A 23808-nucleotide genomic window follows, 5' to 3' on the forward strand; every position below is an offset into this window, starting at 1 on the left:
TGTTTTATGATTTCATATGTTTTTGCTTCAAGTTGCATTTCAACTCCAAATAATCATATTTTTATGCATGTAACGAGTCTCAGAGTGAAATTTCTTGATTTAGAAATTTTGGTATTTAAAAAATGCTTTAGAAAGCAGTAAAAAAGCTGTCCCAAAATAAAATTTTAAATTCTATTTTTAGCGAATATAGTAGCGAAACGAGTGTCTTGGTGAGATGTCTTTTTTATACCAAAATATTTTATTTTTTCTCGAATAACCTTAAATCAAGCATAATTGCAAATTTTATGAGTCCATTTGAGAGTCCAAAATTATCCAAATTTTGTGTGCTTAATAATTGAAATAAGTACTCGATAAGAATAATTTGAAGTTAATTTTGATTTGTCTTGTATCACTCAATACTAATATCTTTTCCGTACTATATGTTAACAAAACTATGATATGATCAAGGGTGATTAATAAGAATCATTTGATGGAGTATTATAATTTTTTATGGGAATGACATGCCTCATCTATAAAAATATATTAATTGAATCGTCTTTAAATTTTGATCAATATATCTTTAATTATTATTCGAGCCTAATTTTGAAATACAAATAATCTTCAAAATATATATTTTTTTTTTTGGGAAATATCAAAATAAATTTCAATAGGTGTGAGCTATAAAGTGAGCTAAGTCTCATGCTTTCATCTTGGTTGCAAGTGGACCTATAGAGCTAAACTTCATTCCGATGGATCCATTGCTCGCTATAAAGCACGGCTCGTTGCTCTCAGAAATCAGCAAGAATACGGAATTGACTACGATGAAACTTTTAGCCTTGTTGCCAAACTTCCCACTATTCGCATTCTTCTAACTGTGACTTTACATCATGGTTGACAAATTCAACAACTTGATGTTGAAAATGCCTTTCTTCATGGAACCTTATCCGAAACTGTCTACATGTCTCAACCCAAGGGATTCGAAAACTCGTCTCATCCTAATCATGTTTGTCTCTTGATCGAGCTCAAGCCAATCTTAGCTAGACTCAACAACTAATCTCGAATATTTATCACCTCATGAAGATTCATAAATAATGGAAAATGAAGATTCATAAAAGACAACCCTATGATTTTTATTATTTTAATTATTGTTTAAAGAGGTTGTGCATCCCTATGATTACTCCTTAATAAATACAAACATATATTTATGGTTTGCCTGTCATCAAAATAAAACTTGAAAAAATCTAATAAATTTTAATTTTATGATTCCTTCATTTTTTTCTCCCCTTGGAATTAACTACAGCATATTCAGTAGAAAGCACAAAACTATTTTTTCATTGCTCCTAAATGCACATATTTCATTATTTAAATGCATGATTTGCATGAAAATATTAGTTAGAAACATTTTAGTTATACAAATTATAAATTCATTGAAAATATTAACAAAAAGTATGTGAAATTCAAAGAAAACAATAAAATTATGATATGTAGGGATTTGTCATTTATGATAATGAGTGGAACCTGATGTCTCATTTTGTGGCTAGGGTGTTCCGTCTTCCTCTTACTCTTCGCTCCGTGGCCGCCCCATGAGTAATATTTTCTCTTGAGTTCCTTTCGTTTTCTCTCCCTCGCTCATTGTGGGCTCCGAAAAATTTCATTTTGTGTGATCCCGGCCTCTCAGTGCCATCAATTTATTTTTCTTTTATTTATTTTGTGTGACGATGAAGGCGATAGAGAGTTTTAATGAGATTAGGTTTAGGGGGAATTTCAGAAGGCGGATTGGGTTTTAGATAAGATACTAACCAGAGATTTTGCCCTCATTTTGTGAGGACTTTTTTATTTGAGTTCTGGTTTCCTATAGGCGCAAGCCCCTATAGTTAATTACCCCTCCTGATAACCGGAGAGAACTTTCGATTAAGGCTAGTTATTAAAGGGGTCGAATAGGTCATAAACCTATTGTATAATAGCAATAGTTTTAGGGTTTTGAATTTGATCTTATGATTTAGATTTTGAAATTTGGATTTTAGAGTTTAACACCATAAACTTAAAACTGGTGGTGGGGGGAATGAAGACGAGCCCGATCAAGATCTTATGGTTCCGTCGTCCCGGGCTGTCATGATCCCTAGTCTACTCAGTCAGAGGAGGTAGTCGTCCCAACCTAACAGAAGACATCTTATCGGCAGCCATGGGTTGCTTCGTCCAAGAATACCTTGTAGACATGGGTTGATGTTTGTCTAAGGCGATATGTCTGAATCCACCTTAGCTCATAGAGGGATTTATGCCTATCAAATATACCCTATGATTCATAACTCAAAGGTTTGACGCCTTTAGGGAACATACGGGCTTTGACTGTGATCGTAATATAATGATGTCATTTTGCTGCAAAATCACCCGATCAGAGGGCACGTTCCACGTCCCTGTTGGCAAGAGACTATTTGAGGATGAATCATAGTTATACACCCTATATTCATTCGCTCTTTGTGAGCTGAGGTTAGTTTCAAATTTATCACCCCAGACAAACAATTGCGGGAGGTGGATGATTTTTAGTTTTAAGTTTTTAGGTGATATATTTCATTTCAAGAATTTGAATTGTTATTTGATTTAAGATTTAACCCATCCGGTTGAGATTTTCTATCAACATGGCCATCATCGGGGTGACATGAAGGTCACTTATATTTTTGTAGAATTTTGGGAGGCATTTTATATTTCAAATTGTGTCAACTCCAGTCCTTTCAAGGAGGAGAATGAAACTTGAATATTTAGCCTGCGCAGCATTCTCAAATCATTAGATTTAGGACTTATATGTAATGATTGGAGCGCATGCAGGTTATAGTATTTGACCCTGGGCAGCATTCTCGGTCATTGATGTTTGTACTTTAACATGTTGACCGGAGCACATGCAGGGATGTATTTAGTTCAATGGATCATATTTAATACATAAGGGGCATTTTAAAATATTTAAATATGATCCATTGCGCAAGTGATTTTTACTTAGAAAATAGCCAGGGATTTCATTTAAGGGCATACAAATGCCTCTGTCCGCTTGTACACATGTTGCGGATCCGGTGACATTACTTTCGATGAATTTTGCTTCAGAAAAGATGTATTTTGGCATTTCAAATAATTTTATCTTCTTTATTGTCATTTGACACAATTCCTAGAGGAGATTTGCTCAACAGATGCTACGAGATTTGTGTTCTTACTTGTGAGCAGGCTACATCATTAGTCATGAATTTCTTAGTGCTACTTGCATGCTAATTATGTGCACTATCATTCCCTTACTCCTGCTTATAAGTTAATGGTAACACAAACTAGAAGTTCCCCGCTTCTAGTCTAAGACATGCTAATTTATTTTGTATGAGCTTCTCATTTATACCTGTAGCATAATCATAGAGCACACTACAAATTCTCTTGCTTCCATTTAAAGGTAAATTTTAGTGCGTCTTATTAATTTTCCAAAGAACTTTGTCAATTGAAAATTTAATCATCTTTTGACAACTTTGGTTATATATGAAGGGATCTCAATATCATAAACCAAAGAAGATGCTCAAGAAGTCTGATTCGAACATTGAATTATGAACTTAACCGTTATTTTATTAGTTTAGCCCAATACAATGTATGTTGGATTTAGTGATTGTATGATTTAAATTTGACTTTTAAAATAGCTTTTGAATATCATTTAATCACAATCATTTTAGAAATCATTCTTCATTGTCATTTCATTTTTTTTTACATAATGTAAGGGTCTTTTAATTGTTTAAATTTTAGTTCAAGTCTTTTGTTCAATAAAGCTCAATTTCATATAATTTTAAGTCCCTTGCTTTCACTGGAAATTTCGACAACCTCCCGGCGTTCCCTCCCCGATGCCGGGAGGTAAGGAATATGCTCGACTCAACCGGAACGAATCAACGGCGAGGAGATTAGGTCTTCATATTCTCCACTTGACGACCATTATCGATGATCATTGGAAGATCACTGTTGATTGCATATTGCCGATAATTGTCGATTGAGACGATTGCTTGTTGTTGGTTGATTGTATTAATTAATTAAATAATTATAATTAAATTTAAATTTTAATTTAATAATTAATTCCAAATTAAATCAGTCCACATTTCTCTAATCTTTCAAAAATTTGGCTAAGTCTCAAATTTTTCAGAAAATTTCGTCAGCCTCCCGGTGTCCCCTCCCCGATGCCGGGAGGTAAGAGAGTGGCTCTCGACTCGGCCGGATCAAATGGACGGCGAGGAGATTTGGGAGAGCGAATCGATCCCAAAATGAGTCTTCGAATCTTCTAATATGCTCGATCTGCTGATTAAATAATTTAAATTAATTGATCAAATAATATATTTAAATCATTACTAATTTAATTATTTTTGGTTGATTGATTGTTCTCCACTTTTCTCAAAAAATTCGTATAACTCCAAAAATTTCTAAGTCTTGAATTTTTTTGAGAAAATTTCGACAGCTTCCCGGCGTCCCCTCCCCGATGCCGGGAGATAAGGGAGTGCTCGACTCGGCCGGATCAAATCGACGGCGAGGAGATTTGGGAGAGCGAATCGATCCCATTAATGGTCTTCGAAAGGTCCTTTAATGTGCGCAACCTGCTAAGTTAAGCAATTAAATTTAATTTTTTAAAAAATATTTTTGGTCCACTCAAAAATTCGGCAGCCTTCCGACGCCCCCTCCCCTCGCGGGGAGGTTGGGGAGGGCACTTGCCCTTTGGCTCGACTCGGCCGGAGCGAATCAACGACGAGGAGATTGGAAGAGTTGTGTCTGCGCTCCCTCGGCCGGATTAACTCGACGACCACGGGCTTCGGGGGACCGGATCAACCCCGGGACTTCCTTCGAGGTCGACGGAGTCAGTGTCGGGTGTCGAAGGCTTGGAGGCCGGCGGTGTTGGACGCAGAAGGTCGGGTTGGAGGAGGCTGGTCGGAGGTCGTATGCAAGATCGACGTTTAGAGTCGAAAACCAGAGCGACAGATTGCAAGGAGGCGGCGGCTATGTGCGAACGAGAGGGAGATCGGAAGAGGGCTTCGTTCTTCTGAGTTGAGTCTTCCGAAAACTTCATCTTTTTCTATCTACGTTTCTGAGAGCGTTTCTGTGTGCGTGAGAGAGAACCGAATGAGAGGAAGCCAGTGTTTTGTCGTGAGGAGTGATTTCTGCCGAGAGGAGTGCGATCGTGGGCGGTTATGGGATCAATCATGGCTGAGGTGGAATGAGAAGTTAAGTGCCGTGGGTTCTGTGGTTTCAGTTAGAGCCACGGGGTTAATGGCTTGGTTTGAATGGAGGTTTTGGGTTTGGCCGAAAGTTATATAGGTCAATACTCATTATCCTGGTGGTTATGGCTGTTAATCGATTTATTGACCCGATTTTCTGAACGGAAACGGAAAGGCCTAAACGCACTCTTTCCGGGAGGCTCTGGTTGGGTCTTCTTCGCTGCCAGAATTTTTTGATCTCAAAATCAGCTTTGCAATGACCTTCATTCTATTTGGATTTCTGATGTTGAGATGTTGGCCTTGGCTGCTCCGTTTGAATTTGCATTGGTTGGGAAGTTTACTAGTCGGCGTCCATCGCTTGAATCGATTCATAAATTTTTTTCCATCTTAAGTTAAATGGTGAATTTTCTGTTACTGTGCTTAACTCTAAGAACATTTTGATTAATCTTATGAACGACCTAGACTGCTGTAGGGTTTTTTTGTCATCGCTCTTATTTCGTGAATAATTGCTATATGAAGTTGTTTAAGTGGTCACCTCTATTTGACATTATTATTGAGTCCCTTGCAATTCCTGTATGGGTCTCTTTCCCTAATTTGTGTCCGCACCTCTTCTCCCCTCGTGTGCTTCATGGTCTTGGCTCTCTGTTTGGTCGTCCGTTGCGTATTGATAATGCCACTTCTTTTGGGTCTAGGCCCTCGGTTGCCGGCATTCTTGTCCAGTTAGACATTACTGAGCAGTTTTCGGACCAAGTGTGGCTTGGTTCTGAGAAGTTTTATTATATCCAACAAGTGGAGATGGAAGAGTTTCCCTTTTATTGTTCTCTTTGCAAAGCATTGGGTCATTCTAATGTTGGTTGCCTAATTCTACATCCTCATTTAGCTATTAAGCCTGCTAATCCTACGGTCTCTGTTGATGTTCTTACCTAGCAGCCTTTAATTGTTTTTTAGGGTAATTTTACTGTTCCCGAGGTTAATTTACAAGTTAATTTTACTTCGGTTTGTGAGGCTTCTTTGCCTGAAGGGCCTGTTGCCCTATCTCATGGTCCTGAGGTTAATTTACACGTTAATGGTCCTCCGATTTTTGTTGCATTTTTGCATGCTGGGCTTGTTGCCCTGTCTCATGCGGTAGGTGTTCCTATGAATCATATTGTTGCTTTTAACTTAGTTTGTTTGGGTGATACTAATGACGTGACGGGTAATGCTTTACTTCTCGATCCTTCACCTAGGAGTGTTGCTACTCCCTTGCGAGTGCAAAATTTGATGGAGGAGAATATTGTTGCCTGTGAGGTTAATAGGGTAGTTGAGCAGGAATTATCCAGTGTTTTGGCTCATACTGTTTCTCATTTAAACTCTCATGATTTGGCTTTAATTGTAACGCTTGTGGGTCAGAATTGTTCTATGGTTGATTGCGTAGTGGAACCATTGGTTTGTACCTTGGTGACACCTCCTTTACAATTGGCTGGCCATCTTGTTGAGGCCCTGTGAATTTAATTTCTTCTCATGCTTTGATTTCCCATGTGGATGCCAGCTCGGGAGTTAGGATGCAAATAGATTGGCTCGACCATTCTTCCCTTTCCTCTTCTGAGTTTGAAGAAAGGGAATATTTTGATTAACAAGATATTGTGCGTGATGATAATGTTTGGGCTGGTAAACGTAGAAAGTGGAAATCCAAAAAATAATGTTGTTTTGGTTTCCCTCTATTGGTCTCTTTTATGCTACTGCCTTTTTAGTTTTCAATCAGTTTTATTTGGGCGATGATGTGGCTCGGGCTCACCACTCTGTATCCGTGGTTCGTTGGCAACCATTTGGGGTGTTTATTTGGTTCTCTTCAGTGCTGGCGATTTTTTGGCTCTTTCGTGGTATTTATACGGCTATATTTCGTTCAAATTTTATAAATAAATAAATAAATAAATAGGTGCTGCTTAATTTAGTTAAACTCTTAAAGTTCAAAATTATATATATATATATATATATATATATATTATAGGCTATTTATGTTTTTATTAAATAAATTTTTTTTATTTTTTTTACGATAATGGTGATCGTTCGTGATTTTTTTTTTAATTTAACAAGAAATTTTATTCCATAAAAAGGAAGATATAGTCATTCAACGAAACATGAGCAAACAACGGCTAAAGAAAAAAATACACAATGGAGCAACCGACTAGAAAAATAAAAGGGGAATCATCGAAGCGGGCTCAAGTAGTGGTGAAATACTGCGACCACTCAAACAATAGACAAGGGGCCTCCAATGGGCAAGCAACAAGCCAGCAAAATCAAATCCTACACAAAGACTAGTAAGAAGCCACTAGTAATGGATGCCAACAAGCCATACGAACAGATAGTACGGCCTCATCATTGCCCATATTAAAAATCTCAACCACACCAAACAATCTAATGAAAAATAGGTGCAAATTCAAAACCAAAGAGCCAGACAAATCATTTGTGATGGTTGGCAGTATTACGGAGAGTGATGAGTACAACCACTTATGACGGTGGTTGCAGGTTAGGCCCGTGGTAGTTAAAAGACAATGATAGTAGTTGTTATGGCAGCTGCATTAGCTATGGTGATGATAATGGTGTCAGTGGCCAGTGGGTGACGATAAAGATAGTTGCGTTAGTGATTACTTGAGGTGGGGTGGCTATTGATGATGATGGTTATTATTTTTAAAAAGTTTTAAAACATCTAAAATATAATATTTTTTAAAAATAATTTAATTTATTTTTAAAAATTAATATAAAATTAATTAAAACAAATTCATTAAACAAACACTTTTTTTTAAAACAATAGTAAAAAAATTAAAACTGTCAGACATCACCCTATTTAATAAAGAACTAAAAAGTTATTTTCAATGTCTCTTAAATACGCAAGTAACTTCAAATGCGTCTATAATATGCGACAATTTTGCACAATCAGAGCGCTCGTTCAATTTCTTTGCCTTCTTTCCTCTCTTGCTTTTCAATCATGGCTGCCTCTTTGTCTTCTTCTGTCACCCACATCTCCGCCTATGCTGCCATTGACGCTGTCATTAAAGAAGAGATCCCGGTCATCGACATGTCCATCTTAAGAAACGCGACACCCAATCAACGACCACAACTCATTCAGGAAATTGGACAGGCCTGTAAAGAGTGGGGATGCTTCTCGGTAGGTGACTGCTCGAACAATTTTTTTTTTTTCACTTGCTTTAATTGTCTAACTGAAATCTTTATTTTTTGTGCTATTGTAATGAATCAGTTGCAATTAACTTCAAGCAGTTAATTATTAAGTAGGTGGGCGAGGTTGGTTAATTAGAGTGCTAGTAGCTCATCTTAGTCTATTTGTTGAGAGCTTTGACTTTTGATATAGTGGATTAGTGAAAAAATTGATCTGCTAGAAGAAACACTAAAAATAAAAGAGAACTAACACAAGCTTAAAGTTAGAAAAGAATATAATATTCTTCCTCCCCCTTCTTCCTACAACCTTCTATATATGCTATAACTTTGTTTGGGACGATTTTTTATTGCTTCTTAAAACAGAGTTTTAATACAAAATTTTTAATTTTTGTAAAAAATTTTGTACTAAAACTCTATTTAAAAAAGCAGTTAAAAAGTCGTCCCAAAGGAAGCCAATATCAAAAGTGATTTCTAGAACTTTCTAGAAAAATATGTAAGAAACGAGATAAAATATTCCTAAGGAAAACTTAAGTTAAGATGTTCTACATCAACTAATAATTAAGAGGTCTTGCGCTTGAAGTTTGTCTATGTGATATGTATATGAATTTTTTTAATTGGCTCAAAAAAATATAAAAAAAGGAGTGCTAATGAATTAAGTTAATGTTTTTTTTTTGGGAAATTAATTAAGTTAATGTTGCAGCTTATAAATCATGGCGTGCCTGAGAGCTTACGAACGTTAATGATGGAAGCATTTACTGAATTCTTTGATTTGTCGGAAGAGGAGAGAAGAGAGTATTTGGGTAAGAGGATATTAGACCCAATCAGGCATGAGATGGGCATTTCAACAACGGCGGAGGGGGAGAAATATTCGAGAGATTTTGTCAGGATTTTCGTCCACCCGGCCATGCACTCCCCATCAAAACCTCTACATTTCAGGTATTTTCTGGCTTTTAAATTAGATAAAAATTATATTATAATATTACCACTAAAATTTGATAAGAATGAATGTAAAGTTTTTAGATTTATTTTATGATATATATAATATATACATACGTAGTATATATTGCACTAATATTAAAATAAATAAATAAATTTAAAATCCATTCATCTTGATAACATTTTAGTAATATTTTTATATAAATTCTTCCTATTAAATTACTTCTTCTTGTTCTTTATGTATAAGAAAGCATATTTTGTGAAGTATTTATTATCTCTTATTTGTCTTATTTAACAAAATTGTCTATTATGCTCAACTATATATGCAAAATCATTCATAAAACCATTTCTTCTAATATTAGAATATTCTAATAAAAAAATTATTCTAGTTGAGTCCCAATACTATTTAATTTATTTTGAAATTAATATAATCTATGAATAATTAGTGAAAATTATATTACATTCATATCAAAATAAATAAATATATTTGAAATTCATTCTCATATAAAAATTTGATCAAAATATTCTAATAACTTTTTATTTTATTTTTGCTTGAATCTAGAAAAAGTTGTAAAATCATAGTTTAGCTTCTGACTGCCTATTTATCCGGTTAATCTTTCTTTATCGGGAATAAATTATTTTGTAGATAATATATTCTTCTAAAGGGTAAAACCATTTTGTCTGTGGGATGAATAACATTAATGCCTGATATTAAAATTTATGTGACAAAATATTATTGATATACACCTAATGCAACGGGCATCTACAACGGCCTACAATGGTTTTAAAAAGAAATTAATGACGGTTCTAATTGCTGGTATAACTCAAATATAGTATTGTGATAGTCATATTTTTTAATAGTACAAGCAAATTAGCATTCACTTTCATAAATAAATGTAAAAAAGAAATTCATCAGTATAAATATTCTTTGACACATAATGAACACCATGAACGAAGGAGTGTAATTACATATCTTTAATTCCAATATTAGAGCAATATTAGAAGAATATGCAAGACAAACTAGAGAGATCGCCAACGACCTATTGACCGCCATTGGAGAAAGCTTAGGGCTCGATGAAAGTTACATGGAGAAGGCCTTAGATCTTGCAAATGGCCATCAAATTCTGGTTGGAAATCGCTACCCTCCAAGCCCCCAAGCACATCAACTAGCTTTGGGTCTATCTGCTCATTCGGATACTCCTCTACTCTCAGTTGTCATGCAAAACGGCAGCATTCACGGCCTCCAAGTAATGCACAATGGACGGTGGATCCCTGTCCAGCTCATCCCCGGCTCATTCTTCATCCATACAGGAGATCTCTTGGAGGTACGCATATATTCCACGTTATATATACAAATGAAATTACCCGAGTTCGATTCCCTTGAGCAGCAGTCGCTCGCCGGCAGCAGGTACAGTGGCGTGGGTGGCTTGGTTGGTCGGCCGGGGTTTACGGACCGCCCAGCGCTCGGCGAAGCCGGGCGTGGCAGCGGACCTTTCCTCGTCACTAAAATAAATAAATAAATAATATTTCGATGCATCTTGCAACAGATAGTAAGCAATGGGAAGTACAAAAGTTTGCTGCATAGGGTTATGCTGGATGAGAGGAGCACGAGAATCTCTGTTGTGACTGCAATGGGGCCGCCGGTGGAAAATATTGTAGCTCCTGCGCCTAAGTTGGTTGAAATTGTCAGCAAAAACTCGGTTTTTCCCAGCATCAAATACGTGGACTATGTTGAACTCGTCAAATACAATCCATTTGGGAAATCGGTTCTCGATCTCCTTAGGATATGAACATGCAGCTATTGTAACAAAAATATTGGAGGACTTCTAATATAAGATATGTAAGAATTATAATGCGAGGTTGTTGAATTTTCTAAATTTTCACTTATAATGTCAATTTCAAGCTTGAATGAAAAAGTATGGTATTTTTCAGATTAGAAATTTGTGATTCTGCAGATAAATAATTCTGCCACCGCCATTGTTTTAGTGAGATGTATTGTTTGGTAGCACGTGTTTTAAAATGACGGGTTCTCTTGAACTATTTTAGAAAAATAAAATAACAGTGTCAGGATATTCAGCTAATTTAAATTATGAGATTAGTGCTACATCTAAATAATTTAATTTGCATTAATTTATAATTTATATCCAAATATCCTAATATCATTTTTATTTTTTTAGAAATTAAGTTATATTTAATCCACGCATAATAAAATCATCATATTATAAAATCAAAGTTTGTTTCATTTTATCATAACATAATAATTGTTGCGTTCTGGAATATTCGTGGTAATAGAAAAATATAAACTTTAGCATCCTAGCTTTGTACAAAGATCCAACACACAAACAAATGAAAGAAAAAGGTGTAGTGTTCATAAGAGACACCAAATTTTTTACATGAAAACGTACCTCTGAAAAGGGGGAAAAATCGCGGGGCTTTGTCCAGTTTAAATGAATCCACTTGTGTTTGCAATTGATTACAAATGAGGCTCTTCCTTGGGGGGGAGGCCTTGGCTTGATGTAGTAAATATACATCATATATAGTGCATTACATGATGGGGGTTGAGAGAATCAGTGTTGACATGTTCGTTTGGTCAGCGGGATTATAGTCATCAAGCGATGTATATGGCTGAAGGACCGTAGACGGACCACGGTGGTCAGAAAGACTATAGTCGGGTAATGGTAGTAGGAAAGATTGTAGCTGGGCGAGGGTGGTAGGAAGGACCATAGTTGGCAGGCGACGAAGGTCGTAAAGATCATTGTCGGGTGAGGTTGGTCGAAAGAACCATAGTTGGCATATAACGAAGGTCGAAATGACCGTAGTCAAGTGACGGTGGTCGGAAGGACGATAGTCGGGTAACGGTGGTCAGAATGGCCGTGATCAACGGGCAACGGACGTCCGAAAGACCATAGTCAGGTGACAGTGGATGAAATGATCTTAGTCAGGCAACAAAGGTAAAAAAGATTGTAGTCGGCGAGCAACAAAGGTCGGAAAGATCTTTGTCGAGCGATGGTGGCCAAAAAAATCGTAGTTGGGCGACAGAGGTCGGAAAGACCTTAGTTTGGAGATGGTGGTTGGAGAGACTATAGTTGGCGAGTAACGGTGGTCGGAAGAACCGTAGTCTTGCGACGATTGGTGGCCAAGAGAAAATCCAGAGACAATTGGTGGTCGGGCGTAAGTCTGACAATAGTTGGTAGTCAGGTGGAAGTTTGACCAAAATCCGATGACGGTTCGTGGTCGGGCGTTAGTCGAGGAGAAGCTGGGTGGCAAGAGAGATATTAGATTTGTCTTCCTTCTTCTTCTTCTCCTTCCTTTCTGTCCTTGCTAGGTCCATTTTCATTGAAAAATGAATGGTCTATTTATAATTTTCTAGGAATGACGACATGACCAGTAAATATGGAGAAAATCAAGGGCATGTTGAAAGTATTTTGAATGAACGGCCGCTATCGACTCCCTTCATTATAGACCATTTATCGAGTATTTAAGTGTCTTAATGATGTTAGAATTCAACGATCTTAGGCTCGTTGGATTTGTCTCTTCGAGCCGCTCGATTCGACTATAAGCATGTCATGTTTCAAAATTATTTTGTCATCTAATTTATGATTTGAGCCTTCCAAATGCTTCGGGTCCTTGATTTGAACTCATTTGGGCTCGGATTGGGCTGAATTAGGCGTCATTTGGTACGTCTATTCTAGACATTCAGTTCGACTATAAGTTTACTGAAATTGGAGTTCATATGACACTAGATTTAATTTCGAAAGTTTCTAATGCGTTTTTATCTTGAGATTCGTGCTAGTCAAGATAATTTTTTGATGATATATCAATAATCAACTAGAAATTAAGCAGTAAGTACGTACCTCAAAGATGTCTCCTACGTTAACAAAGAAAGAGCTTGGAGTAGGTCCAACAACGACCCATCTGTCTCCTGCCAAAAGTTTGAACTTTCTAGCACTGCTTGGGCTCAACGTTTGCACTGCGTCGCTTGTTATCAATTTACTTTTCCCCAAAGCTTTCTTATTTTATAATGTAGCTTGAATTAAGTCAATTGGTGATTTGCTTCTAGTAGTTTTTGTTTGAATTAGCCTCAAGTTATCATTTCATCAAGTTGGATTAAGTATTCGAATAACCCAAACTGTGTTTGGATGAGGCACGAGCAAATGAGAAACAATCTTGTTCTCTATTTATATATGATGAGAGTATGATGCATTGCTTCTATTAATTTGGCTCTAATCTTCTATTAGGTATTTTAATCGCTTAATCTCTCAAGCATTAATGTTATGTTCATTGTGCATTAAACATGGATTGATTTACACATAAGGTATAAACTTCTCTCCAGTGATGCAAACTTAATTACTACTAAAATATGAATTAGTCGTTGGTAACTTTTAGATATTAAATTAGCAGTGAGCATGGGTTCAAATGTTCAATACTTAGGAGCTGTTTAGTTTATTACATTTAGAGTGTAGAGTAATCAAAATGTAGAGGTTTTGATAATTTGGATGTTTAGTTGAATGAAAAACAAATTCAATGAAAGGTAAAATAAATACAGTGTATTCCATTCTAATTCATTTTTGGTGTATTTGGAATTCCTCCAATTTGGGCGATTTCCAAATACACCGCAAACTCAAGGGCATTATCACCCCTCGTTGACCTGAATTGACATCGTTGTGCAAGTGCAACACATGAAGAGCGGCAACAGTTTCTTTTGCAAGAGAAAGATGAGAAGGGATCAGACTGAATAGGCAGGCCTAATGCCAACTCTGTTTGTAGACACGGTAGATAAAAAAATTAGCTTTATATTGTATAATTAAATATTATTAACTAAAAATTTAATATTACTACCTAAAAATTTAATATTGTTCATAGTATTAAAAATTAATTAAAAAATATGTGGTTTCGTTTGGGGCAGCTTTTTATTATTTTTTAAAGCATTTTTTTAGAACAAAAATTATATTTTAAGAAGCATGAAGAAAGCGGTTCCAAACGAAGCCTTAATTATGACTTGTTGTTATTTTATGTTTTTGATTGAAGCCCATATTCTAGAATAATCTATTATAGAAGATGCTAGAAACCTATTATAATGTAATTGTTAGAAAGGCCTAAAATAACATTTAATGTCAAAAGAAAATTAAATGTAATTGTTAGAAGCCTTAATTATGGTGATGCCTTTTGTATCAAGAAAAAAGTGAGTAATAAAATTTGTAGGATCTTTCGTCCTAGAGCATATTGTATTGATGATTGGGAGAGAAGAAGCCATAAAGATCATTCACTTTATTCTCTCTCGTGATCTAGAGTACTTTGATATATTAGAGTATAACCATCATACGATTATAATATATATAATACTAATAATTTGTATAAAAAAATATAAAAAAACAAACACGGTGGCGTTGCACATAAAAAAAATTAAGATCATATTCAATAATACAATCTAATTATTCGACACAATCAAATTTCACAAAAACTAACCTTCTCTATACTTGGATGATTTAAAAACAGGGGATATTCTTACATATATATTTTTTTTTATTTGCATCACATGAGCCGATAATTTGGTTTTGTTGCTTCTTGGATACTTTTATAAGAAATTCCTTTATTATACAAATTATGCAACCCAATTGTCCCAGGGATGCTGATATTCCATGTTAAGATTCCTAAAAAAATAGACAAATAAATCATAAAGATATAGCAACCAGTTCAGAGCAAACAGTAGAAAAACTTATCATAATCAAATGTTTTATTTTGATATTTTTTAGGATAATTTTTTTACTATTTTATAAAATTATTTTTTAGAACAAAAATTTCATGAAATTTAAATTTTTGCTCCAAAAATCTGCTTTATAAAATAATAAACAAATTGTCTCAAATGAAACTTTATTTTAATAAACTATTTATTTAAATTTGCAAGCTTTGGTTTGTTGTCGCTACATAACATATGAGCATCTTATTAGATGGGAATCGCATCTTTTCTCTTGGAGGAAGCAGGTGGATCTTAATCCATTATCCTCTCTAGATAATAGAAGAGATCTAAATTTGTAGGGTCAGCATAGAAAGATAAATCCACACTAACGTAAATTACTTTGTTAAGCTCTCGCTATCTCAAACCATACTATGCTCGAATGTTAATAAATAAGTCGAACAAGTGGTGGAGAAGATTAATGAACAGATTAATACGAACATGAGGTTCAGAAATATCAAATTGTATTCGTTTGTTGATGGCAGTATCTATTACGAATAATGTAAGAGGGGAGGAAAAAGATAAGATGCCATTGATGAACTATTAAACTAGTTCTGTAACAGTGAAGTACACGACAGAAAGGGGTGCGCAGAAGAAGAGGTGACCGTGACTAAGGAGATGAAGATAGTCCTCAATTTTAATATGTTTTATATCTAACAGTATTGTTCCATGTCGATGAGTGTATCAGTCTAAGAGATTGGTTGATCAAAAGGCCTGTTGCCTGTTGGGAACAAAGCTGCCACCGCCCCCGCCCCACACACACACTTCACAAAACGGAAATTAACACTATGATTTAACATGAAAAACTTTAAAATTAGAAATAAAAAAAATCATGAAGACATGTCACACTAAAACTTTTACTTTATAAATTTGTAGAAATTATACAAGTCTCTTGCTCTCTCACTCTCTCCTTAGCTCACTTCACTTCATTTCGTTTTATCTCAGAACTAACAAAGAGATACACTTCTACAATATTATGATTTGCGGTAGATTTGTGATGGGCATTACGACGGAAAATCTATGACTAAAGCAATGTATGTGTGTCGATATTATTCTTGTTGATAAGACTAAAGAGGGAGTTAAAGGTAAACTTGAATTATGAAGGCCAATCTTAGAGTCTAAACATTTTCATTTTAGTATATCTAAATCGAATACATGGATTGTAATTTTAATAGTAATAGATCTAGTGGGATGTTTGTGACTTTAAGTGATCAAGTCATTAATAAGAGTATATCTTTTAGATATATTGGGTCTATTGTTCGAAGTGCTGGTGAAATAGATGAGGATATTATTAGTAGAATTCAAATTGGATGGTTGAAGTGGAGGAATGCATTGGGTTTATTGTGCACTAGCCAGGTTATCAAAGTCTTCTTTGCTAACTATCCAGGTGAGGGGTAAGCAAGATTGGCTTGTAGTCATCAAGACTAAACAAGGGGGTCATTGAGAATACTGCATCAATACCAGTAACACATCAAGAAGAGTGCATGTCGAACTTTATAGAGCTTGCTAATGATGTAGATGATCAACTTGCAGCTAATAAGATCAAGTTGCTGTTAAATGAGGTAGACTTGGACATTGAGGAGAATATTGAAGATTTTAGTAGTGAGGATTTGGCCTCACCAGATTAAACTGAATCATCTAGTGATTAATAGTTATGAGGTAAAGTGAATTAACTTGTATTTTCTTTACATATTAGTATACACATACAATAGTTTCTATACATTAGTTCCTTTTACATATCACTATTGATACAATAGTTCCTTTTTATATGTTAGTATATATATATAATATTTCCTTTTTTATATGTTAGTATGGATACATTAGTTCTTTTTTTACTTGGACAGTAGTTTTTTTTTGGCATATTAGTATAGCAGTAGTTACTATTTATTTTATGCATTTAATTTACTTATTTCCTACTTTTTTTATAAATATACAAATTGTAGCTAGTTGGTTCTTCTATTTTTTTTGTAGATGTCTTCTCGAGGAGATGAGACCCATAGGGGGTCCTTCTCAAATAATTTTAGGTGCATGTACAGAAAGGGGTGCGCAGAAGAAGAGGTGACCGTGACTAAGGAGATGAAGATAGTCCTCAATTTTAATATGTTTTATATCTATATATATTTGCGAAATAACAATTTTCAACTAAATATTTTGTACATGTTTCATCCATGAAGCATCACACACAATATCTGGAATATCATATGGAGCAGGTTTGATGCTCTATATATCTCTTAGAAGAAAATCTCTAAGGAAGTACGTGACATGTCTTTCATGGAGTTTGAGGTTAATAAGCCACAATATTATTAACTGCTATCCATTTTCTATTAAGCTAAAAAAAAGAATAGTTGTTCCTAATTTATTGTGTGTAGAGATTTCTATTGGTTGCCTCAACATAATACTCGTATCTTAACAAACTTTGAGAAATGAGGAGCGACTTGCATGCAAGACATTTACTCACATCAGAAGGACAAGGGAGCGTCTACTTTGGATCGACAAGGATGTGTGGGATGAGCTCAAGAGTGCTTGGAGTAACCCAAACTATATAGTGAGGAATCAGCAAAACATGTAGAATATAGCTTCTGACGTCGAAGGCCTAGTAAACTCCCTATATATTAGGGGTTCATTTCCACACACTAAGCATAAATAATGATTGATAAGAACTTTAAAAACTTTTAATAAATTTTTTGTATATACATTTTAATATAAGTATATTGTAGAAGGAGATGCTTTATAGAGAATCCACTATAGTTGAGTTACACTGTCACACTCATAGACGTAAGCAGGATCAGTAGTGGGTAAATGAGCGAGCCAGGAGAGCATATGTAAGTATATAAGAATATTATACTTACATAAATGTTGTAAAAAATGATTATACAATGTTTAATTTTATACTATATTTTGTTAATTTGTATGATGAGTCTGCACGATTTTTAGAGAGCTAAGTGGTAGCTAGAGAAAGATCATGTACGGATTTTGTTGATGTTTTTAATTACCGTTCTTGGACACAGGTGATAGGTGGAATGCAAAAGGGGAGAATTTATGGATTAGGCTTATAGGCGTCCACATATGATGGACAATCCTTTTCTGCCACAAGCCACTTTGCAAGCAACTAGGAGAGTTTAGTTAGCCAATAGGTGGCTAAATTAGCAGCAGAGTTAGAAAATGTATGAAAACTCAAGTGGACATGAACACACAAATATTGGAGGATCTTAGAAGATTGAGTGAGCAAATTAGCAGATCTCAATCGGCATCTGATCTATCGGTAGAGCAGGAAAACGAGCTTACAGGTTCCGATCAGATTATCGCCTGAGATAGCTTTTGATACATTTGATGAATATTTTATATTGCAACTGCAACACTGTTATAACTTTTGTTGAATTTTATTGAATATGTTTGTTTGTTCATTAATTTGTGCAATTTTCATAGTACTCTTTTATTTGCTTTGCATAACTTTTTTTATAACTGTTTGGATTGTAAATATTGGAAAGCCCAAATAATGGTTGTATGAGCTTTTTTTTTTTGTCCTACAGGTTTACGATGAATTTAAGACAAAAAATGTGTTGCAAATGTTGATACGACATTTGTGACGGACATATCCATCACAAATTGCATCAGATTATCCCTCGCAAATCTGTCGCAATTTGTGACGAAATCTACGGCGGACCACGAAAATGAAGCCGTCATTTTATTCCGCTAGCCGATCACGGTCCTTCCGATCTCCTTCAATAGACAACAATCTTTATGACTACTATCGCCTGCTGACTACGGTCCTTCTGACCTCCATAGTCAGATTATGGTCCTTCCAACCTTCGTCGCCAGACAACGGTCTTTTATAGTCACCATCGCTCACCAACTACTGTCCCTCCTACCACCATCACTAGAATAAGGTCTTTTGTGACCTTCGTCGACCGCTGACTATAGTTTTACCGACCAAACAGATGTATCAATAATGATTCTTTCAAGACCCATCATGTAACACACTCTATATGATGTATATTTGTTACATCAAGTTAAGGCATTCCCGCACAGAAGGGCCTCATTTGTACTCAAACTATAAATAATAGTGGATTCATTCAAACTAGGCCAGGAACCGTGGGTTTTCTCCTTTTCAGGGTTTTCCACATAAAAATCTTGGTGTCTCTTATGAATGCTACACCATCTCTTTCTTCTGTTTGAGTGCTGGATCTTCGTACAAAACTAAGACGTTAAACTTTATATTTCTCTACCACCGCGAATATTCCTGCAGGACACAATATTTATAAAGTTCATTTAAGAAGAAAACTGTTATATCAATTTCTAAAAATTTGTGAGCTTAGCTCTACCAACTTATTTCCAAAGTCATAATATTTAATTATGAATTTAGTAAGTCATAAGAATTTATAGATGCCCTAAAAGAATTTATAGATGCCCTAATACAATGATTTTCTGAAGATCAATTGTTAGGATTTATTAGCATCTAATGAACCTTTGTTGATAATTTTTAGAGATTTGAAATGCTCAAGTCATTTTAGGGTTTTTTTCAAGCTTTCTCTCTCTCTCTCCCTAATATAAAAAATTTCTTAAGATTTGAATAAATTTTCACTTAAGATTTTTATAAATTATAGAAGTTTTGAATCTCAATTTAGGTATCGTAAAATATGTACATTATAAATAATCAAGTAATTTTATGTTAATTTTTTAAGTGACGTAGCTCATTTAGCATAACTCATTACCTTTAATAATTTTATCACTTATTTAAGGAGTGAGCAAATGTTAAGAAACCATGAAAACTCTAAAAATCACTAGATTAGCGGTTCTTAGATATTTCAAGATAAGTTTCACACTTCGGGTTAAGATCGCAAGTCCTTTGGATATTTTATGACTCACTAACCTAATTTTTTAAGGATTAAATTTAAAAAAAAATTATATTAAAACTTTCTAAAAATCAGATAATATATTAATGATATTAACGTGTATTTGAATTAACTCTTTATAAGAAAATGCAATGTTAATTACATCCGATTATAGGGCAGTATCACATCATCAAGCCTTGAGATCTTATGATTGCAAATTTCATCCTAAGATAAACTGTATTCAGCTTTTTAATCCTTTGATAAATTGAATAGGATGGCATAGTTTATCCTAAGATAAACTGTGTTAAGTCTTTTGATCGGCTTATAATTTGAATCCCTATAGATCGATATGGAATTTAGAACTCTAGGATGGATCATTCAAATCCATAAAATTTTCTATAATATATCATCTCATACACATAAGATTTATGACTTCAGAAGGAGCTATATACATTCCTCATATTTCATATAATATAACACTTTAGACTCTTCAATTTAATATCACACCCTAAGTGAGGTGTTGGGAAAAATTCACTACAAGAGATGATGCCATGGAGATAATAATATCAGTATCTTATGTGAGAATAAATCCGCCTAAAAAGATATATAGCAATACCTTTCTAGATTAGGGGTGTCAATATGTGACCCGATCAGAAAAATCCGACCCAAAAATTTCGGATTATGATCAACCTGTTTGTCAAACAAGTCAGGTTTAGGTTCAATAAACTAACACATTTCAAAAATCGGCTCAGGTTCGGGTTGACCCGGAAACTCGACAATGACCCGAGCTGATCCGAAAATTATTGTCGTACACAAAATCAGAAATCCCAATTCAATTCATGCCTGCACTCGTGACTTGTGATTCAACATGGCATGAAGGCCTCATCGTCCTCCTCTCCCGTGGCGCTTCGCCGACCTCAATCCCCTGGCCCCACTATCCCGCCGACAACATTCCTTCATAGGCTAAACCCTAGGCTACTAGACAACAGCTCGACATGCCGTCCCGCACTCCCGTCGTTTGGCCGACGACATTCTCCTATTCATTAGCTTCGACGAGACTATGACATTCCTGTATGTCCAGTCCTGTGGCTTCGACCGGAGTCACGAGACGAGTCGCCTTCCTCCCGTTCGTGCCCTTCTTTGGCCATAACCAGCTTCGTGTCGGGTCGGGTCAACCCGGAAACCCGATAGGTCGGGTCCGGGTTGAATTTTATGACCCATTTGTAAATACGTGTTGGGTTCAGGTCATATCAAATAGCATCAGGTTAGTTTCGGGTTCAACCCAAACCCGACCTACATCTCAATTTTGACACCTCTAATCTATATGCTATCTAGAATTGCATGAATTCAGCTCAAATATCTTATTTAGCTAGCCATATTAGTTAGCATATTGCTTAGCCCATTAGACATTATTAGAGCTCCATATGAGCCTGAAAAAGAAAATCTGAGTATTTTCAATTAGTACAACAAAGGTAAAAAAAGATTTCTAGTATTTTCAAACGGAACTCTTTTATAAGCTAAATCCATCTTAGTCAAAGCTGGTCTTCAAATTTACCCTTACACTCTATTTATCACATGTTTTTGATAAGATCCATAACAGAACTCTTCGATATGTTCTGGCATTTTAATGCGACGAACTCTTTAAACGTGATGCATGCCACGAAATAAGGCAGGGCTATTGGATGATGGCCATGTAAATTTAAATTCTGTAATCTCATTTCCTCACTTATGAGGAAGGGAAAATTTTGCTTAGTGAATTTTCACAATTGAGCTAGCTAGACCCTATAATTTTTTCAATTTCTTGAATTTTCGCATTAAAATCTTGGACATCATCAAATTATCAGTGTGTGTTGAAATTTTATATAACACAAAAAAAATTTTCTGGCACAATAACCTCCTAAGAATAAAAACTTGCTAAACGACGACTGTTCAACGTCTTTGTAGACAATTGACAAAATGTTTATGTAAATAAAAAAATTGCAGCACTATTCTTGTATAACACTGTACTTATTGCTTTTGAAAAGTCTAATTTACACAGCTCACCTTGGCTTGTTGGTTGAGAGCTTATGCTTCCAACTAAGAGGTCTTGGGTTCGAGTCTTTGTGTATGCGTTGTGTGTGTGAGTTTGCCTTAAATGGCCAAAATGTCCCCCAAAAAAAAAAAAGTCTAATTTATATATCTAGTTTTACAAAATTGGCCCGGTTTAAATTGCCATGTCATCGAGAAATTATTACAAGTGGAGACTTAATATAGAGAACAGTCTTATTTATCTGTCACTGTGATTTTAGTGTTCACAGAGACAAAACCGAACGATTCTCTGTATCAGATCTCTACACGTAATAACCTCTCCCAGTCATCTAAGCTGAATCGGACAACTGGATGGCGATAATTATACGCGTGCAGGTTTCATCCCAACTATTATAAATATGAGCCTTATATAGTTAGCTTTGAATACATATCATATATATTTGTTATCTAAATTAAAATATTTTTTTAAATTACATAATGCTTTAATATCAAAATTACATTTTATAAAATTATATTTTACTTTATAAAAATTAATATTAATAAAATTTTGATATAATTAAATATTTAGATGTTAAGTAAATAAATAAATAATTATTATATTTACGTGTATTATATTGCACTAAACAAAATTATCATAAATAATTTCAAATAAAAATGCGGTTGCTTAGTTAGTAATATGCTATGCTTGCTAACATATTTTTAGTTTGAAAAATTTGAGTGCCAAAGCACATATTTGACGTAGACTTCTTTAAATTCTGAACCTTAATAACAATTTTAAATATTTTTATCAAGTAAATTAACGAGGCGTATTTCAACTAAGTCTTTTACAAAATAAATTAAGACTCGGAGAAAAATAAAAATTAAAAGAAGAAGAAGAAGAAGAAGAAGCAAGTACGAACAGATTACCGTCCACTATGAAAACTGGAAATTAATATAAATCGTTTAACAAGCGGAATTTGCTTTCAATAATATAACAGCGACTTCATTATTTAACCTTAGTGTTAACTATAAGGCTTAAGCTTTAGTTGAATGGCCTTCTTATTATTCTTCTGCTACTCATTACAAGATTCTTCCTTCTACTATTTGACCTTTAGCTTCAGCCAACTATATATATATATATATATAATATAGGATAAAATACAGCAGAAGAAATTGTAATAAATTTGAGTGAAATTGTAAATGTACTGTATATTTCTTTGTAATTTATATTTTACCAACGAAAAATCAATAGAATATCGGCCGGTCAGAATATGATATTATCGTAGCAGTTAATGATGAAAATTTTATCGCAATAGTGTTAACCGATGGAGCTTCAGTTATAAGTGCGCATGATGGATGATTTAAAAAAAAAAATGATAATTTCTTAAGTTCATTTAAACTAAATAACTATCAATAAAAATTCAATATTCTTAGCAATATGCCTAGTCAAAATCAGAAAAAGATTAATTTATTGATTCCAAGAGGGAAAAAGAGATCAATTGATCTATATCTGAGATATGAAATATTTATAACTAATTATGAATGTATCACATTTACTTATTGTTTGGGACGGCTTTTTTACTGCTTCTTAAAATAATTTTTTAATATAAAATCACTACCAAAAAACATGCCCTATCGCATCATTTTTTTGCAGCGGTTTACAAACCGCTGCCAAAACCCCTTATTTTGCATCAGATTTGGAATACAATTGCATCTGTTAAAACCGGTGCAACTTGCACCGTTTAAAACTGCCGGCAAATCCAAGCAGCGGCTTTAAGATACCCGAAGCCCTAATTCCTCTCTTCGCTCTGTGCTCGCGCAAACGGGAGAGAATCCGGAGAGTTGCGACCAAAATCTTCTCCTCTTGTGAATACCGGCCAGCCGGCCCTTCGATCTTCATCATTGTGAGTCTCTTCCCCTTCATCCTCTTCTTCTCTTTTTCTTCTCATTGTTT

The 23808-nt window shown here is 34.8% G+C and overlaps 1 protein-coding gene across 1 annotated transcript; it reads left to right on the top strand.

The window, feature by feature from the left end:
- Positions 1 to 8130: 8130 nt before the first annotated feature.
- On the top strand, positions 8131 to 11132 carry LOC110104715 (protein DMR6-LIKE OXYGENASE 2). Its single transcript, XM_020833942.2, has 4 exons — positions 8131 to 8337; positions 9046 to 9281; positions 10273 to 10606; positions 10829 to 11132. The coding sequence occupies exons 1-4, from the start codon at positions 8158 to 8160 to the stop codon at positions 11069 to 11071; spliced, it is 993 nt and encodes a 330-aa protein (XP_020689601.1). The 5' UTR covers positions 8131 to 8157; the 3' UTR covers positions 11072 to 11132.
- The last annotated feature ends 12676 nt before the right edge of the window (positions 11133 to 23808 follow it).

The sequence above is a fragment of the Dendrobium catenatum genome, unplaced genomic scaffold, assembly GCF_001605985.2.
Source record: "Dendrobium catenatum unplaced genomic scaffold, ASM160598v2 fragScaff_scaffold_1090, whole genome shotgun sequence".
Classification (NCBI taxonomy): domain Eukaryota; kingdom Viridiplantae; phylum Streptophyta; class Magnoliopsida; order Asparagales; family Orchidaceae; genus Dendrobium; species Dendrobium catenatum.